The sequence below is a fragment of the Oreochromis niloticus genome, linkage group LG18, assembly GCF_001858045.2.
Source record: "Oreochromis niloticus isolate F11D_XX linkage group LG18, O_niloticus_UMD_NMBU, whole genome shotgun sequence".
In the NCBI taxonomy this organism is placed as follows: Eukaryota; Metazoa; Chordata; class Actinopteri; order Cichliformes; family Cichlidae; genus Oreochromis; species Oreochromis niloticus.
In genome coordinates, this window is record NC_031982.2 from 32,048,172 (window position 1) to 32,068,621 (window position 20,450).

The 20,450-nt window shown below is 40.7% G+C and overlaps 2 protein-coding genes across 3 annotated transcripts in view; one reads left to right on the plus strand and one right to left on the minus strand.

Annotated features, from left to right (window-relative positions):
- Positions 1-20,450, plus strand: part of LOC109194440 (uncharacterized) — a 149,648-nt gene that overhangs the window by 56,089 nt on the left and 73,109 nt on the right. The window lies entirely within an intron of this gene.
- Positions 2,419-5,275, minus strand: LOC112842868 (uncharacterized). Its single transcript, XM_025900363.1, has 3 exons — positions 4,832-5,275; positions 3,197-3,417; positions 2,419-2,662 (listed from the first exon to the last, which is right to left on the minus strand). The coding sequence occupies exons 1-3, from the start codon at positions 5,136-5,138 to the stop codon at positions 2,576-2,578; spliced, it is 615 nt and encodes a 204-aa protein (XP_025756148.1). The 5' UTR covers positions 5,139-5,275; the 3' UTR covers positions 2,419-2,575.

Consider the following 20,450-nt stretch of genomic DNA (forward strand, 5'->3'; position numbering starts at 1 on the left):
CATGCAAACTTTGAAAACAACATCTTTCAAAAATGTGGGCACCACAGGATGCAGCATGTACAGCACAAAAGTGACAGCACTGAAGCTTTTTCACACTCAGTTTCACTTTTGTTTGGCATTATTTCTTTAAATGTCTTAAAGGAACATCAGAGTTTAATAAGGAGCAAGTGGTTGATGAAACAGAGATATGAAAAAGCGAAAAGAGGTGGAGCTGAAAAGCTGAGAAGAAAGTGCAGAAGAAAGAGTCAAGAAAAAGAATTAGTAAAATGTGTCAGTCTACTCGGCATCGTAGCAGCTGCACCTTCAACAGAAGGATCAGAAACAGTGCCAAAAATACCAGGTCTGACTTTTTCTCCCCGTCCACCCTCTGTGACAACAGCTGCATCTGGTCAGAAGGGAAAAAAACACACAAACTTGTTGGGTGGATTTGTATAAAATGAAATGTCTGGCAATGGACAGAAGCAAGGATATTGATGTTTACACCTATGTGCAATGAAGAGGATGCATGCTGTATCACAAGACACAATAAGACAGCTGATTTATTTGTTTCTCTGAGGCATTTTGTGAGGGTGTAGCTGCTGTGGCATTTGTCTGGCTTGAAACAACAACTGTAATCTCCACATTTCGACTTTTCTCAAAATACTATTTCAAGTTTAATCTCAAAATGGACACTCATTTTTTTCCTTTCATTAATGTGACCTTAGTACTCTATCATACCACTAATTACCCAACTTCTAAAAAAATACTTTAAAAACATATTTAGTTATAAAAAGACCATCAACAGGAAATAATTAAATAACATCAATAGGAAAAGTCATTTGCGGCGCTTTGCCGCATGCTCCCCCCTTCCCTTCTGCACTTTCCTCTTCGCACTCACTTTCACTACCCAATAGAAAGCGTCTTGTTTGTTTGAGGATTTCTCCAAAACATGTGATGATCACAGTTATTGATGGTCTGGTTTAATAAGTGGTTTTGATTGAAGTTGTGCAGGACTTGTCTGTGTCACCATTTCACAGAATATGATCAAGAGGTGACAATACCCAAATTGTCCAGCAGGTGCCACTGTGGAGATGGTTTTAGATTGTTTGGAATCATCAGTACAAGCACAAATGCTTCAAATGTCTCACGAAGTCTCGTTTTGCTCATCACTAGTATGGTGACAACTTCACAGGAGGTCCGTATCTTAGTACTGTCAAACATTCATTTTTGCTGCAGTAAAAGCACATTCACTCCCAAATAAGCATTTAAATGCACAAAGAGACGGACACTGAGACAGAGACTAAGACGCATAAACTTGACAGGGACAAAAAGGAAAACATTTATCACAGATGGCTGGTCTTTGACTCTGACCACACTGGAAGATGTTTCCCCTTATTCAACAAAGCATTTAGACATCCCTTAATCAGGCTCCTGCTGCAACTATCGATTGTATTTCTCCTGTTTGTTTTATTGTTTTTTGTTTTCCTGCCCACTCCATGTCGGGGACGAGTTCCTGCCCCAAGTGGAGGAGTTTAAGTATCTTGGGGTCTTGTTCGCGACTGACGGGAGAAGGGAGCCGGAGATCGACAGACAGATTGGTGCTGTACCGGTCCCTCATGTTGAAGAGGGAGCTGAGTGTAAAAGCGTCCTTATCCTCACCTATGTTCATGAGCTGTGGGTCGTGAGCGAAAGAACGAAATCGCTGATACAAGCGGCGGAAATGAGCTTCCTCCGAAGGGTGTCTGCCCTCTCGTATCTATATAAACAGGAAAAAAATTCTAGATGGTATGAAGCTGGTATGAAGGTGGAATTCAGTCAATGGATTTCAGCATCATCAGCTAAGACTGCCACACTTGATGTGAACCTTACTCTGAGCATGAAACCACAGCCACTGCAGCAGTTCCACACTGTTCTTTACTTTAATCATTTACAGCACAGCAAACTAACCTGTTTATCCTGCACTAACATGCTTCAAATAATACAGTCTGGCTCAGTTTGTTTTGCACCAAGTTTCACACAAAACGTAACCTGTACTCAACCAATGTGTAACTTCAAAACATGAGCTTTACATTTCCAGGTTATCAAATTCCACTTAGCAGTCCTTCCCTTTGAATCCTCTCCTGTCCTCTTTGTTATCTTTTTCCTTCTCTGAGTGAAGTTAGCTCTTACTTTTCTCTCCCTGTGAAACAGCAGCTTGACCAGTTTGTGTATTTGCTGATGTTTGTTGACATTATAGAAACCTTGCATTTGAAGAGACAAAATAATAACTCTCCTGAAATGTGTTAAAGCAAAAGTAAAACACCTGTTTTGAAAAGGTAAGAAGTAGAAAGTACAGATATTTGTTTAAATATGTAGGGAGTAAATTAAAAAGTACAAAAGAAAAAAAAAAGTACAGATACCTGAAAATTGTACAGTACAGTAGTTGTAGTTTGTTACTTCCCACCTCTGCAATGAAGTACATCAATGTACATGTATGCATTTGAACAACAGGAACAAAATGAAGAATAGTGAAGCAAATTATATGGAGGTGATCATGAAATCTCAGATACAGGTCCAAAAATATCAAAATTCATTTTTACTTGTTAGATTTTGGTCTTTAATAATGCAGAGTGGGTTTGGTCCTGCTGCTTTTGGACTCTTTGTGTTTGGAGGTTGGATCCCAGTTCTCATGTGTTACAGATAACTGAAAATGAAGAAAAGAAGACTTAAAACTTAAGATGCAAAACAGATTTTCAATAACCTCATGCAGCATCACAGTTTAATGCAAATTGAACTTTAAAAATAAGACGTACAAAGTTTATTCCAGAGAAACAAAAACATGTAACATTATAAATATCATAAGAAGTTCAACAGATTTGCTTCAGAGAAGCTTACATGTGCTGCAGTGTCAGGAAACAGGACTAAAGGTGCTTCCAAACTTTTAGATATAACATCATGAAATTATGATGTTGTGGAATAACCTCAAAGGACCATAAAATATGTTGTATGCTGTTATATCTACATAATTATAGAAAATATTGCTGACTGGTCTAAATGTTGTTCACTTTGTCTTCACTTCCCTCTGCTGGTGAAGATGGTATTATTAAGGAAACTTTAATAACAGGTAACATCACCTCTTTTCACTACATTTCACTGAGAAAGTCCCACTGACAGCATGAATCAACAACACTCACTGAAACCTGCAACAACAGACAGAACACAAGTGACACAAACTCACCTCCATGTTTGTGTCATTTTCTCTGGTGTTCAGTCCAAAGTTCCTCCTTGTCTTACTAATGTAGAAGAGCATGAGGAAAACAGCCATCAGCAAAACACCATCCAAGGACGCACGCACAACCAGAAGCCAGGAGGAGTCAGGACCATGTGTAGAGACTCCTGCAGTGACACTTTCACTCTGTGTTGTTGCTGTCTGCTCAGTGGAAGCAGGTGGGTTTGAATCTGTGAACAACAAACACGAAAAATATCAATACTAAATCAATAGCGATACAGACAAATGTAGTAAAACTAATCATATTATCATAGAGGTAAATACAAACATTTATGAAGCACTAAATGCAGCGTTAACATGAAGCTTATGTGTAAGTTCAATAGGGAAGATCTGTAATCACTCAGCTGCTTGCTTTCCTGTTCTTTATATCATTATTACTTTTTCAGATAAACCACAAAGTCACGTTCAGTCTCATCAGATCAGCTGATGGATAAGCTAATACTCTTTTACACATCAGACTGGGGAATCTCATATCCTGCACACTACATATGTTTTCACCTGTATGATTAGAAACACTCAGCTTTAGTGAAAGATGATGATGATGATGTTTTCCCCTCAATTTTAGCTCCACAATCACAACTTTAAAAAAATGATTCAAAGTGGAGCACACACTTCTTAAACACACATAACCTTAGATTTCAAATTGTTAAAAAAAACTTTTAATAATATAAAAAAGGATGTTCTGTATATAATATGTGCTCTGATTAAAAATCATCAGTGCACATTATGACTGTGAAACTTACATGAGACTGTGACAGCACTGAGCAGCTCCTTCAGTGGGAGACTGCGGCACCCACGGTGTGGGACGGAGAGATTTCGCAGGTCTTTCCTCCCCACTGCTGTCAGACTCTACAATAAAGACTTTTGCAGCTGATCAAACACACAAACCCACACATGTGCAATAAGACTGCTATATGTGCAATTCTTCTTCTGACGAAGTTGTGTTTGTATTTTCCTACTCAGTTGTATATAGTATTTGTATTTCTATTTTATTCTATTGTATATATTATTCTATTCTATTTTATTCTATTGTATATATTATTCTATTCTATTTTATTCTATTGTATATAGTATTTTATTTTATTTTATTGTATTTTATTGCATTCCAGTGTTTTCTAATTTCTGCTACATAACTTTGCACTTTTGCTGTAACAAAACAAATTTCCCACCTGTGGGACTAATAAAGGCCATCTTATCTTATCTTATCTTATATTTAAATATCTGTATGTTTTTTAAAGCTTCATAAGAAATATGGTTTATATTTGTGAATAAACAGAGGAATAAATTTATCAGCACAACAGGAAATTAATACTCTGAGACTGGACATCCAGACTTCAACAAAAACATGGACATTATTTGTCCTGTATTTGATGTTAGAAAGGTATAATGGTGTCTCAACCAATCAGCTGATCTCTGATAGTAACAACCATCTCACCTCAAAATCACCAAAAGTTTCATGTTTTTATTTGTTGTTGTTCTAATTTTGTTTACCTTACTTTCTGAGTTGTGATTATCTATTATTAGTAGTATTTTAAGCTACATGAAATATGAAAAAAGTTTTTACTATTCTGAAAAGATACTTACCATCAATGACGAGAACATTTACACTGCTGTATGAATCTGGAGACAGAGGGTTTCCATAACCACAGATGTACTCTCCTGTGTCTGACTTGGTCAGGTGTGATGGTTGCATACAGTCCATACACAGATCCTGGTCTGTATTCAATGCTGTATCTGAGACTCGCAGATTTGTTATTAGTTGTGTCAATGAGGATCTCCCAATCATTCTTACACTCATTCTTACAGAAGAACTTCCTGTGTCCATATGTGTTGTTGGAACATACGAATGTGATCTTTTCTCCCTCAGTTTGTGTGCGATAAAAACCAACATTTTTATCCAGATCTGTGAAATAGAAGAACATTAATTAGTCTGAACTGAACCAGTTTGTGGGGGAGGTGTGGTCCCTGGCTCAGCTGCAGGGGAGGAGTGGGGCAGTGAGCTCAAGGGGGAGGGACTGGTGGCGGTGATTTAACCTTGTGTTGTCCTCGGGATTCCCATATACTTGTTTGCCATTCACCTACGGGTCATTTTTGACACAAGGATTAACCATTAACGTTTCTCCCTATATATATAGTGAAGGCGGAGACCTGAGAGAGGGAGTTTGTGTGCTTATGACTTACTGAAATGTTGGTGAACTATGTGCCGAAACGTACAGCCACATGTGTGGCACTTCAATAAACACCCCACAAGCATAAAACATACTAGTATGTCGGGTCATTTTTTACACTGTTACATTATGATTATATTTCATGGATCAAATAAGCACAGTTATCATTTCATAATAAATCAGAAAAATCTGAAAAACACATTCTTACCTGATCCTCTGAGAATCAAAACTTTTTTGTTGCACCATATTTAATGAAGCCATGCAAAATGTTACCTTCATACTATGAACTTGAAGAGCAGAGTTATAGACCCTTGAAGTTCACCGGTGTGAGTGTAAATGTTTTTTTGTTTTGTTTTGTTTTTTTCATTTGTCTTATTTTTTGAGGCATTTCTCAGAACTCAGAGCTAGAAGATGAGCCTGGTACATAAAAAAGGTGACTAACTTCGTTTTAGCATGATGACACTCTTGGAAGATCATCACCTTTTTAAGTCAAACATTTCTTCTGTTACTCTCCATCATAGGAATTAAATTAGTAAATTTTATCTATTTAAATCATGATATAAACCATGATACTGATGCTCAAAATCAGTTATAGAGAAAAGAAAATCTGAACAAAAGCAAGATTTTGCTTTAGACTTTGATAGTTGGAGGTGGTGTAAAACTCAGTTTTAGCAGAGCCTAAATTTAATCAATAAAACATTTGAATATTATTGTAGGCTTTACACTGAGGTGCTAAAACGTTATCTTAGTACAGTTGTTACATGCCATATAACATGGACACCTAAATGGAATAACAGGTAAAATGTGCTTGTATGTATTGATTAAACAGGTTGATCTAAAAGTGGTCCACATTCAAGGGCATAGATCTGGCATGGACGGAAGGGACATGTCCCCACCAATAATTTGATCTCTTCGAGTAAAGAAACTCAAACCCGATAGAAACGGAAAGAAATCGATCTGTCAACGTCTCATTCACCCAGCGGTGCAGAAAGAGTTAAATTACGTTCTCTACTGGAGTCCTACATCATGTGAAAAATAGGCCAATGTGATTGGCTGTACCTTTCAGGGAGCTCGGTTTAGTTTTAGCAGCGGCAAGCCTGCGCTGTGAGGACCTGCAAGTAGTGATGGTAAATTCGATTCTTTTTACTGAATCGAGTTTTAATGAGTCACTCACCAAAGTGAATCGGGTTTCTTGAGTCATTTGAGTCGCTGAGTTGACCAGAGAGTGCAAAAGTGTATATTTTCACTCAAACTTAATTTGTTTATCTTTTAATGTAAATCCAACTGCTAAGAGGAATGATTGTAAAAGAAAACAACTATTTTCTTTAGAGCGAAAAAGATCAAAAAAGTTCTAAAGGGAACATTTATTAATTTTTATTTTATTTGTATTTTCCTTAAATGTGTCAAATATATATTTTCTCATCGAAATGTCCACTGAGCTGTGAGCCAGGGGGCGATAAAATGCCTTAACATTGGTTGCCAAGCAAGAAGAAGAAGAAGAAGAAGCTGTGAGCCAGGAGGGAGGGGGTGAGTCCGTGAGTGATTCATAACAGGAAGGGAGGGGGTGAGTCAGTGGGCGTTTATACAGATACAGAGTAGGTGTCCTCCTATACAATAAATCAGTAAGAGAAGGTACGACCTCTCTCATGACCTTAGGATGTGTGTGTATGCCAGAGTGCTCTGGGAGGCACACACAGGGCGTTTATCAATATGCGTACTTGTGCGTACTTGCGTTCTCGTGTACTCGTGATACATCATCAGTCGGAGACCAAGTACTGTTCCAATTCGAAGTACGCATCAAGCTGAGAACGCGAAAAAGTCCCGGATGTGTTCTCGATCCGCCCGTTTTCTCGAGCATGCATCGGTGTGGACTTGGGACAGCTATATATCCCAGAATGCATTTCGTCCAAAACTCAACAGCGGACTCCCGGCACATCGTTTTCAACCCCCCCCCCTGCTCGCGGACTTCAGCTGTCTATAGTATTGAGTGTCCACTAAAATAGGAATAAAAGCGTTCTAACATCTCACCTGCTTGTTTTTATTAAGGTATGTACACGTATGTACATGTACACTATTTTTATTAATAGAGGTTTCACTACTGAGGTTAAAAATGATATATAAGTCACGTAGATCACTTCTAAATGTTAATGTTTGGTTTATTTCAGTGTTTTATTTGTTCCTGAGTAAAGCGGTTTGGCTGTGATTAAAGTTAAGCTTCCTAACATATTACTCACAGTTAAATTACGAGGGGACAGCAGTAAAAACTCCGGACCTGTGACATCATCACGTACGCAGGTGTTTCAATTGTACATATCGCGAGTCCGTGCTCGCGTTCTCGGTGAGTACGTACCCGCCGAGAACGCGAGTACGTACTCGCGTACTTGGGCATTGATAAACGACCATTGAGTCAGTGATTCGTTCAACTCGTTTGAGCTGTGAGCCAGGAGGGAGGGGGTGTGTGAGTCCTGAGTGATTCGCTTATGCTATGATTCAGCACAGCAAGGGAGGGGGTGAGTACCTCAAATGTGCTGTTAGCATGCTAGCTGAGCGATGCTACTGTGAACCGAGGAGCTATTGTCTTGATGTGAGCTTCTACTCAGGGTTTTTTCTTCCAGTACAGAGCAGAAATGTTTTTGTTAATAAACTGACTGTTGTTTTTTCCCCACAATTTTAATTATAAGCTAGATATATTTCTATTAATGGAATTAGTTTGCTAACAGCAACAGGGATGAGTCAGTGAGTCAGTTGCGCTTGTGAATCATGATTCACGAGTCAGTAAAGTGATTCTCAAGTATTGAATGATTCGTTCACGAATCAAACATCACTACCTGCAAGGAGGAGAGGAGGACGGCAGCAAAAAGGAAGAACCTGGATATATGAACGTATTTTTCAAAGAAACCTGTAAGTCACTTAAAGCCAAATTAACTCATAAAATGTGTCCGTCATAATAACATTACAGGCTATGCTAGGCTTTGGCCCACATCAGTCTAAAATTGTATGTAACCATGAATAACGTGTTTTGGAAACTAACTGCACAACAGGCAGCACTATTAGTTATCTCAGTCTCAGAGTAGCATTTCTAATTTTGATTGAAACTGTCAGAGAAAACGGCAGCCTCGAGCAAGCCAGGATATTAGTTTACAGAGGCTGTTAAAATTATTTGTCTAAAGTTAAAATGTTGGTGACACAATAATTTCTTCCTAATGGCACTGTGACATGTTCATAGGGTTATTTTTTGAGACAATATATCATGAGGTAGTCATGATTTTGCAAATATTCCACCTTGTAGTGCAGTTTGCACAAATTGTTTTAAAAATGCACTCACGCTACAAACATTACTGATGAGTCAAGATCTGCACATAGTGACAGAAACACTGAAGCAGCTCCACATTTTATTCTTATTGTCATGTATGTCCTATTTGTCAGGTGACAGAAGAACCAACACAAAGCTCAGAGAGCAATGGTGATACAAGGTCACAGGTGGAATTGGATGATGACCTGGTGGTTCATTACTGTGTTTGAAGCACATGCGTGACTGCATGTATTTGGAATGTCTCACTGTTATTTATCAGGTGACAGAGGCAGCTCTGCCATGTTGTAGCTCAGAGGTAAAGAGACGAGGTCACAGGTGACTGACTGTTGATTTGGTGCTATAGATTAACTAGTATTTATTATCATGACAATTGTTAGGCTGCTGATGTAAATTGATTCATTAGTGTACATTTGACAAAGAATCTGAATTGACATGTCTCACTTCTTATATGGCACGAATCAATGTGTTATTTTATCAGGTGGCAATATGTCCTAGTGCAGTCAGAGGGGAAGAGCCAGGGTCAAAGGTGAGGCACATCAAGCACAGAATAATAATTTTAATCTGAGGATAAAACGCAGGTACTGAGGCTGAAAAAAGCTTCAGTGCTCTCACAAGAGTAAAAACATGGCTAAGGTCCACAATGACTCAAATGAGATTAAAAAATGCTGCTGTGTGCCATGTCCACCAGGAGAGACTGGACAGTATAGATGTAAAACAAATATGCCATCAGTTTATCCCAGTTAACGAGAGGAGAAGGCATGTGTTTGGCTCCTTCACATAGTGGACATTGAGTTGTTGTGTGGGGCACCAGTAGTCCATGTGTGTTGCTGTAACAGTAGTTCATGTTTAGAATACAAAATCCCAGCTCACTGATTTGATCGGGGCAATAGTGCCTAAAATGTTGCATCATTTTGCTGAGAGATCTTTTACTTCGTGGTAATCTTAGATGAGTAGTTTTATGGACAAAAACCAGCAGGTCATTCAGTGTTCCCTTAGTGCTAATGTATCAGAGATGTTGGTGTACTATAACTGAAGTAATGTTGTTAAGTCCTTAAAGTCATATTCTTTTATTGTCATGACCGTATTTGAAGCTATTTTTATTTTTGTATGATACCTGATTTATATGGAATATGGCTGAAGTAAACTAAAGTCTAAAATACTTAGTCAGTCATTTGTTTAATAGTAATTTAACATTATATAATTCACATATAAAACTATGAATTGTAATTTTAAATGGTTTAAAAGCATGTAGAATAGCACATGTGGGCAAGTATATTTCTCCTTTTTATCAAGAAGCAAAGACAAAAAGGGGAAAAAAAGAAACAAACATTTCAGTGACCTTTAGTAAAAACTCACCATTTGAAACTCTCATCTCAAAGTCTGAGTATGAATCTGGAGTGTCTTCCCAAAGCACACCTGTACATTCCCGAGTCAGACTTGATCATTTGTGAGAAGGTCAAAAACACAATTCCTCTTCCTGAAGCTCCATCTTTATACTTCATGCTGAATCTGCCACTCTGAGCTGTGCTTCCATCTGTTTTAATGAGGATATTTTGATCTCGCTCACATTTTTCCTTACAGAAGAACTTTGTGCTTCCAGACAAACGTAAGTTGCAGTTAAGCGTGCCATTAAATCCTTCAGCTGCAGACCAAATATTATGTTCTGCCTTGACGAGCCCAGCTGGGCCTGTCAGATGAAAAATAATAATAATAATACATTTAAAACAAGATAGATAATCACAACATTATTTAGTGCATGTAGTCAAGACTTGACTTGTAGTCAAGATCGCCTAAACCAAGACCAAGACCAGAGTGTATCGAGACCAAGACAGACTGAGACAAAAAAGTCTTTAAACTGCAGCCAGATGCTGCTTCGTTTACGGGTTTACGGCATTTTTATGTGTTTTTGCTTTCGCACAGCCCTCCTCACCGCTGTCTACTGTCTCACTCACTTACTGAGAGGACAGACGCACGCTCCTCTCGACTGTCGCGTCTCTCACCCTCTCTGTTTTTCACACAATGATATTATCCTATATCCTCGCATGTGATTGGCCACAATATAGAGGGATTGGAGCATAGCTGAGCCACTGTGTGAGAGCTGAGCAGCGAAAGGAAATTAAGTGAGGAGCCGGCTCTCGCTCAATGGGAGTCGACTCTTCTGAGCACTCTCTAAGCACGGCTCTTAGAGCTGATGCTTTTGCGGATGACACATTATCGAACGTTATGTTGTGTGTCATGGATACTGTTGACTCCAAATCTCCCGACCACTATGTAGATCTGAGACAGCGAGACTGAGACAAGACCGAGGGATCCGAGACCAAGACCACGTAAAAGTGGTCTTGAGATCAAGACTGGTCTCGAAACATCCAGCTCTAGTAAATATATGTATTTAATAAGGTGTTTTATAAAGTTGAGTATGTTTTTAGTTAAAATTAAAATTAAAGAGCAACATTAAGATCATCAGTCCTCACCTGACAAGAAACAGAAGAAGTGAAAATGGAGGATTTTCATTCTGACTTTGATCCTGATGCAGAAAAGTTGTTAAACTTCAGAAGAACAGCGTCTGACTCTTCACTCTGTCAGATCATCAGAAAACTGAAGTTACTGAATGAGTTGTTTCCTTTTTATCACTTCCTTCAACTTATTTAGATGCATCCATCACACAGTGATGTAGATCAGTACTGTGAAGTTTCCCTGATGCCGTAGGTGTGAATGAAAAGAGTTTCAGACCAAATTTGACTTTGAAAACCTGACGACAGCTGGTTCAACCTCTGAGAGGAACACATGAAGCATATTGATTTTTTTTCCTCCAGGTTATAAAATGTTCCTGACATTTTATCCTCATCTGAATATTGTGTTTGGCTTAAGGAATAAACACGAATATTTATTTATTTATTTATTTAGAAATCACCATCACTTGTTGTATTCTGAAATTATTTAATATTAAATACTCAAAATAAATCGTAGAGTTGATATAAAACTAAAGATATCTGATCAAATCATCCCATGCAGAAATCTTACAAACTGAATTTATAAGCAACAACAGCAACAACAACCTCTCACCAGCTTAACAGATGAATAAAACTAGAGTCGTCACTGCAGGGCCTGGGTCTGATTCTGCCTCAGATCATTTCCTGTGTCATTTCCCCTCACACTCTTATCACCCTGCTGTCTACTTTCTGCACTCTGCTATCTAAAACATAAAAAAGCACCACATCTCAAAGCTGACTGTTTTCTTAGGAATAAAGAGGCATAATAATTAATTTGTTTAGAAATCAACATAGAATATAAAAATAAAATTAAAAATATAAAATTAAAAAAATTTGATCAAATCATTTCATGCAGGAATCTTACAAATTGAAAGCAACAACAACAACAACCTCTCACCAGCTTAGGCAAAGGATGAAATTACAATGAAGGTAAAAATAAATACTTCTGTTGTCTCCTTCCTGGTGGTTTGAGAGTTGTTTTGGACTTCATTGAAATTTACCAGTTATTAAAGAACGAGTCGCTAGAACTCAGTTATGCTCACCTTCACCTTCACTGTCTGCCAACTTCAAAGAAGCTTGCATAAAGTCTCTGTCTAGGCCGTCATAGTTGGAGGAGGGAGTGGGTTTGACTCACTGTAACTAACTCTCACTAACTCACTGTCAGACTGAATTTACAGTGTTGTTATAGTTAACCTGGCTGAGCAGATGACCAATGTAGTGAAGGTTATAGTCCTCACTGCAGGGCCTGGGTATGAATCTACCTCAAACCAAGTCCTGTGTGTCATTTCCTCTTACACTCCCCACCCTCCTGTCTACTAAACACCACAACATTACTGCCAGCTTGATCATTAAGTACCCATACAGCCAGATCCATTTATTTGTTTTGTTTATTTATTGTGTTTATTTGTTGTGTGTCACCTCCACTTTATATCTGGGATCAAGTATGAAAATGTACAGATGGTTCCCACAGTTTCCCAGTATATGTGTGGGAAAATGGGAGCAGAGCGTGGGTGTTTGAAATGTAGCAATGCTGGAACTTTATGCAGGAGAAGCAGGAGCAGCATTTACAGGCTATTTATCACCAAGAACTTCTGTTCAACCAATAAAACAGTTTCCACTCTGATCTGTCGACAAACTAAAGTCATTTCCTCGTCTCCTTTTCAGTCTGTGGGTGAGCGTCAGAGCTGAATACAGGGAGTAACCAGTAACGTTTAAACATATGCAGTTTAAAGTGTCAGAGTTTTAATGTGCAACTTTAAAATTAGAAATAAATAATAGTAGGTGTGTGGAGACGGCACCTTGCAGCTGGACCTTTAGCTGTGGGACGATGCAAACTGCACACAAACAGTTTGTGTGTTTGCTGATGTTTGTTGAGGTGATAGAAATGTAGCATTTGAAATGACCTGATACTTAAGAAAAGGAATTCCCTTTATGTTCCTTGCTCCTCTAAGTTAGATGCAAATAGTGTATTTTTCCCCAAATCCTTCTGCCTCTCACCCATCATCACTTTGGTCTTTGTTACTTTGAGCTGCAGATGATTCTGCTTGCACCATGTGACAGAACAGCCCAGTATTCAGCCTCATCACCGTCACTGTGTCACAGCAGAGGCCAAACCAGACAAACGGACTCAATTGCAGAAACAAACAGAGTGACTGGTAAACATGATAACAAGACGTTATTTACAAACAGAGAATTACAGCTATGATGTGACTATGAACTGTGAACCATGATGTACGTGAGATTCTAAGAAGTAGTTTAGCAAACGTGAACTGTACAATAAACATGAAGTACTAGGAAACTATATACATATGAATTCTGTGACATGGGGAAAAGGGAAGTCAGGCTGGGGGAACGAAACCAGGAGTTTTTTGAGTCACTGTAACGAGAGGAGATAAAGTACAGAAGGTGTTTTTCTGCAGGTCAGGAAAGACCAAATATGGACATGAACTGTGTTACTTATTGTAGGTGGAGGACTGGCATGAGAGGGGTAAGTGAGGCGGTGATGGTTCCAGCCGGTGGTGATCCGTGGTAGGGAGGAGAAGTTAGCAGGAGCTGTGGAGGAAGAGCTGCAGAGAAAACTGGCCTTCAAATGAAGGTGAGTATTGTCAGAGTTTGAGCATCGGGATCAGGTGGATGACTACAAGCAGAGAAACACAAGGTGAGCAGATAATATCACTGTGAACAAGATCACAAGAGCTGTGTCGGCCTACACTAACAGAGGTTAGTTGAAGATCTGGTGATGCTGGTCTTAAGTATTGGCAGCTTAATTGCCAACAGGTGTGGACTGCAGGCTGTAATGCGATGACTCAGCCCAGAGGTGGAACCACTGGCTCTATGAAAAAACCTGCACTCACCCGGACCACAGTGTTGGGAAGGTTTTAAAATTTATTCCACTACAGATTACAGAATACATGCCCCAAAATGTATTTTGTAACGTATTCCGTTACGTTACTCAATGAGAGTAACGTATTCTGAATACTTTGGATTACTTAAGATATTATCATGCTGTTTACAACTACATGAATGTGATTTATTACTCCTACTGAAGGTCCGCGGCTCCGAACCGTAGTAAAGGGACCTCGGGCTAATACGTCGGGTTCGTGTCGGGCTCGTAGCCTAAAACTAGCTTTACTTTGTTGTCTGGGTCAACTTTGCTAGCGAGAAACAGAGAGAGGCGTTGAAAGGCTGCTCCAACTGAACTTATTGTTTCGGAGGAAAACACAAACACAGTGTACAGTCGAGTCTTAACAGATTACTTACAACTGGGCTCGTCAGGCACTCTTCTTGGCTGCAGTGGTATTTATGATGTATTTATTACCGGGTGGTAGATCAATCACAGTATCCTGAACTCTCATTGGTAGACACTTTAATTGTTGTGGTGAAGTTCAGTCTGGAAATCTTAAAAGAAGGAAACTGAACTTCTTTTCAAGAATTTGAGACTAACATGAAATGAAGCATCAAACTGTAGGTGTAGGGAATGAGGAGGACCCAGGCGCGGTGCTCTGTGTATAAACAGTGCGTTTATTTACAGTGATGGAAATAACAACAATAAATCCCCGTGTGTCCCCCGACTTCCACTCCGTGTCTTCTCCCAGTGTTTGTGCTCCGTGTGTCCACTCCCTCGTGCCCGTGTATAGTGCCTGCTGCCCTCTCGTCCAGTAATCCTTCTGGGAAAATAGAGGCAGTAGTTAGCACCCTCAATTACATCGGGTTAGCTCACACTCACAAACATATCAGCTGAAGAACTGACGGGAAGTCTCACGCAATGATCCCGCGTCGGAGAGAGCTCCACCACACTCTCAAGTAGCTCCTCCGACGAGGCCTGATCAGCTGCAGGTGTGACAAGGTCTTCAGGTGTGGCCAATCACCTGCCAGGGCCACACCCACATACACACACACACAGACACATATGTAGGGAGAATGAGGGACAGCAATACAAAATACATATATTATGATATAAGTCCAAAACTGCTCAGGGTCCCTGGGTCGCTCAGACCCAGGACCCTGACAGTAGGTCAGGAAAGCTGATTCTTTCATACCAGGGGAATCATAAATACTTCAGTGATGTAAATAATGCTCTCAGAAGCTGCAAACTCCAAGCAAAACTCATTGAACCATAAATAACTGTTGATTACAATATAATGAGAAATAAGGGCTGAAATGTGAGGAGGTTTCAGACTGTGCAGACTTATGGACGTATCAAAGATTTGTATTAAATGTGGTTTATGAAAAGTTCATCACTGCTTTGTAGATTTCCCCTCATTAACATACTGTCTGACCTGCTGACTTACACAGGTCAGCTTCACTGTTTGATTCTGATAGCTGAGCTGACACAGGCTCTGTGATCTGCTGTATTTTGTTAGAAATACTTTGACTCACAGAAAAAGCTGCTCAGCTCTTGTCAGGGTTTTAATAGTTTTGCAATTTTCTTTAGTTATTATTTTTATTTCATTTTGACTTCAGATTTTCAATTTTATATTAGTTTTAATTAGTTTTTACCAATTTTTTGCTAGTTTAGTTTTTATTTTTTTGAAAATCCTTAGTTTCAGTTTAGTTTTGATTAGTTTCAGTTATAGTTTTAGTTGTGTTTGCGATAAAGTGTAACAAAATCCCAGTTTCACCATATCAGTCATTCTCTTCTGCTTATCCTTAGGTATGTTGCTATTCCAGCTACCATACCCTGGACAGGTCGCCTGTCTGTCGCAGTGTTAACATGCAGAGACAGACAACTCACATTCCCACCTATGGGTTCTTTAAATAAATAAATAAAGGCAGATGAACAACCATTGATACCAGGCAACTATAAAATGTATATCTTGGCCCCAATGAGACTATTAACTCTTGCAGCACCGGGTGTAAAGGCAATTGACTCACACAGTTATGTAGATATCCCAGTCCTGTTGTCTCGGGATGCATCACGCTGCCTTCCCTGGTGTTAGCTTCTGTTTCTGGGGATGAGGGTTGGGCGTGCTCCCTTACCTTCTCCAGGTAAGCTAGGTTAGCCTTCTTGTGTGAGCTTTTCAAGTGCACTTTAAGGTTTGTGGGATTTTTTTCCCTTTAGAAATGTCCCTCATAATTTGTCTCGTTCCACTACAAGACACTTGCTTTATCCAAAACACAGTCATATTCAAAGTGTTGTGTTGGGCTCTTGAATAAACTCCCGCTCAAGCGTTAACGTGGAGCAACAACCATCTTTTATTTTAGCGTACTCTCGCCTGTTTACATACCACACATTTCCTGTTTAGTAGCTAAGTACTGCCGCCTAGTGGCGCATGCATGTATATCAATATAGATTACACCACATCCCCCTTACTGAAGTTAGGCTGGTACATTCTTTTGCTCTTCAAACAAAACATAACTGCATAATATTTTTTTTCAATACAGACATACCCCAGCATTTCAGGAAACATAAACTCGGTATTTTCATAAACACTTACTTTTCTCTTGAAACACATGTCAAACCGTTTTCCCTTTCGAACATGCTATTCTCAAAAACAAAACTTAGCATTTCAAAATACAACTTTTCCTTTCCAAACAATTAGCTTCACAGATCAAGTCTTTTTGGTTTAATCACTTCCCTACCAGACCGGGTTCTAACCACACCTGGTGTATGGGGTGCGCTTGGCTCAGAAACAGTCTCTATAGGGGTGGACTGGATCTGTTTTGCTTTGGTTTGAGTCTCTGTTTGTGGGATTGGCACAAGATGACTGCGGTTCCTTCTGATCGTCCCTTGGGGTCCACTGATGATGTACGATCGTGGAGTCAGGTGGACTGATGTCACTGTGCCTTGTGCTTCTGCATCCGTGATCCAGACAGGTTGCCCTGGCAACAATTTATCCAGTTCTCTTGTTCTATGTCTTTTGTTAAAACATTCGGTTTGTCTCAGCCTTTTCTCTCTTTCAGAATGACAAATCTGCTGAAAATCAGGCAGACATGGCTCTAAGGTTTCAGGAAGCATTGGTAAAGTAGTACGAAGCCTGCGCCCCATGAGAAGTTGAGCCGGGCTGTAGCCATTCGCCAGTGCTGTTGTTCTGTATGCCAGCAATGCCTTGTATGGATCACTGGCTTTTTTGAGGAGAGTTTTGATGGTCTGGACGCCTCTCTCCGCCTCGCCATTGCTCTGCGGGTACCTGGGACTACTGGTGACATGCTCAAAACAGTAGTCCTTTGCAAAGTCTTTCATTTCTTGACATGCAAATTGTGGGCCATTATCGGTAATCAATGTTTCAGGTATCCCATGGCGTGCAAATATTGACTTTAAATGCACAATCACATTGGCTGAACGAGTTGGGCTGAGTTGAGCAATCTCGACATATCTCGAGAAATAATCTACTACCAACAGATAGTTTTTGTCTTTTAGTGTGAACAAATCAGCTCCTAAATTCTGCCACGGCCTCTCAGGTAAACGTGTGGGCATAAGAGGTTCCCTCACATTAACTCTCTCCTGTATGCACAGCCTGCACTTAAGGACAAGTTCACTGATCTGATTACTTAAGCCTGGCCACCACACTGCTTGTCGGGCACGTTCTCGACACTTCACAACCCCTTGGTGACCCTCGTGTATTTTGTCCAAAACTGCATTTCGCATGTTTGCAGGTATGACCAACCTTGTGCCTCGCAGTAGTAGTCCATTGTGAACGCTCAAAACTGCTCTTTCCAACCAGTAGTGTTTTACTACTCCCTGCAGCTGGTTCCTGTCAGGCCAGCCCTCTGCACAGAACTTCATGACTCGGGAACAGACGCTGTCAGACTGTAGCTGTTCACGGAGATCTGCAAGGTATTTGCTGCTAGTAGGAAGGCCCTCCAGCACTGCGTCAACGTAAATATCGGTGTCCTCCATAAGATCATTGTCTCTGGGCATCACACTGTGTGTCAGCGGTAACCGTGACAGCGTGTCGGCTGTGGTGAGGCTTTTGCCTGGAATGTGCCTTATAGTGTAAGAATACCTCATTAGGCGCATGCGGAATCTCTGTATCCGCGGTGGAAGCAAATCCAAGGCCTGCCCTCCAAGTAGGCTCACGAGTGGCTTATGGTCAGTCTCAAGCTCAAAGTGTAGCCCTAGAATAAAGTCACTGAATCTTTCACAGGCCCAGGTGAGCGCCAGCGCTTCTTTTTCCAGCTGAGCATAGCGCTGCTCTGTGGGTGTCAATGATCGTGAGGCATACGCGACTGGTGACCACACGTCACTGTCTTTCTGTAGCAAAACGGCCCCCAACCCGTATGAAGAGGCATCTGCTGAGATCTTTTGGGGTTTGTTTGGGTCGTAAAGCTGCAGTACTGGAGCGGATGACAGTTCTTCTTTTAAACTGCTAAATGCGTTTTGTTGCTCGTGCCCCCAGTACCACATGTTTTTAGTTGAAAGCAAGTCTCTCAGTGGTTTGTCTTTTTCGGAGAGGTTTGTGATGAATTTCCCCAGCTGATTCACCATTCCTAAGAAGCTCCGAAGCTCACTCACGGTGCTTGGCTCTTTCATTTTCTGCACCGCACTGGTTTTGTCAGGGTCAGGACTCATACCTTCTGATGACACAATGAATCCTAAGAATTTCACTGCTCTTTTGCCAAACTCAGATTTTGACATGTTCAGGGTGACGCCCGCCTTCTCTGCACGGTCGAGGACAGCGTGGAGTCTCATGTCGTGCTCCTCTTTCGTGGATCCCCAGACCAGGATGTCGTCCATGTGGCACACGACTCCCGCGAGGCCGGCTGTCACTTCCGTCACCATCATGTTTTGGAAATGCTCTGGTGCACTGGAAATACCAAATGGCAAACGATTGAAATGGTATCTACCAAATGGCGTAATAAATGTGGTGAGGAGAGCAGATTCTTTGGACAGCGGTATTTACCAAAAGCCCATGTTAGCATCGAGCTTGGAGAAATACTGCGCACCTGTGAGCATGCCTAGTGTTTGGTCTACAGAGGGGAGGATATATCTTTCACGACACACTGACTCATTTAATGGTGTCATGTCCACACAGATGCGGACATTCTCTTTGTCCTTTTTAGGGGCTACGACCATGCCGCAACACCAGTCTGTGGGCTCTTCCACACGACTGATTACTCCCAACTGTTCCATCCTCTCCAGCTCTGTTTTGACTTTGCCCAGTAGTGGCAGTGGAACACGCCTTGGCACTTTCAGTGAATAAGGTTTAGTGTCGGGCTTCAGCTTAATCGTGTATGGTTTTTGAACAAGCCCGAGCCCATCACATAGTTTCGGGTACGCTTTCTTCACTGTCTCAAGGTCAACATTGTCCATTCGGGCAATTAGTTTCAGTCTCACAGAAGCTGTCCTGCTTAAGAGAGCTACACGCAGATTTCTGACCACATAGATTGTCTCTGTAGTGCTCCTGTCACTGTAGGAAATGTCCTCATTCGTAGTCCCAAGTACGCTCAGTGCTGCACCTCCTGGTCCATACAGTGGCTTTTCAGCTTTTTGCAAATGTTCATTTGGCTGCTTAATGTCTTTGAATGTCTCCTCTGAGATAGCTGTGACATCTGCCCCCGAGTCTAATTTAAATGTCATGCTTTTGCCTCTCACGCAGATGTTAGCAAGCCACGGGTCTTCTCCTGAATCCAGTTCACCTAGGAAAAGTCCATCTGCACTATCTGCCACCTCATGCACAGTTGTAGACCTACAAACTCTCCCGTAGTGTCCACGTTTCCCACAGTTGTGGCATTCTGCATTTTTGGCCGGGCACTGTGCTGCTGGGTGCATCGGTGCTTTCCCACATTTAGAACATGTTTTATTCTCTTGTTTTGGTATTTGTGGTTTTTGTGGCTTGAACTGCTTTTGGCCTCTGCTTCTGAATTTATTTGGCTGTGATTTTCTGACATGCACGGCATCCATGGCTGTTTTGCCAGTGCTGCTTTCACCTCTTAGGTCAGTTTGCTGTCTTTTTATTTCCTCAGATTGTCTCGCCATTGTGATAGCTTTAGCTAGGGTCAAATCTTTGTCGAGCTGCATTCTCTCTGACAGTGATAAATCTTTAAGACCCACAACAAGCCTATCCCTCAAAAGTTCATCGTGAAGTTCACCATATTCACAGTTTTCAGCGAGAGCATATAGAGCTGTTATGAAGGAGTCAACTGTTTCTGCTGGCTGTTGTACTCGCTTATTAAACTTTGCTCTTTCATAGATCACATTCTTTCTGGGGACAAAATGTCTATCAAATGCGTTTCTGACTGCATTGTACTGCTGGCGCTGCCCGTCTGTTAGGTCAAGTCCCCTTAGCACG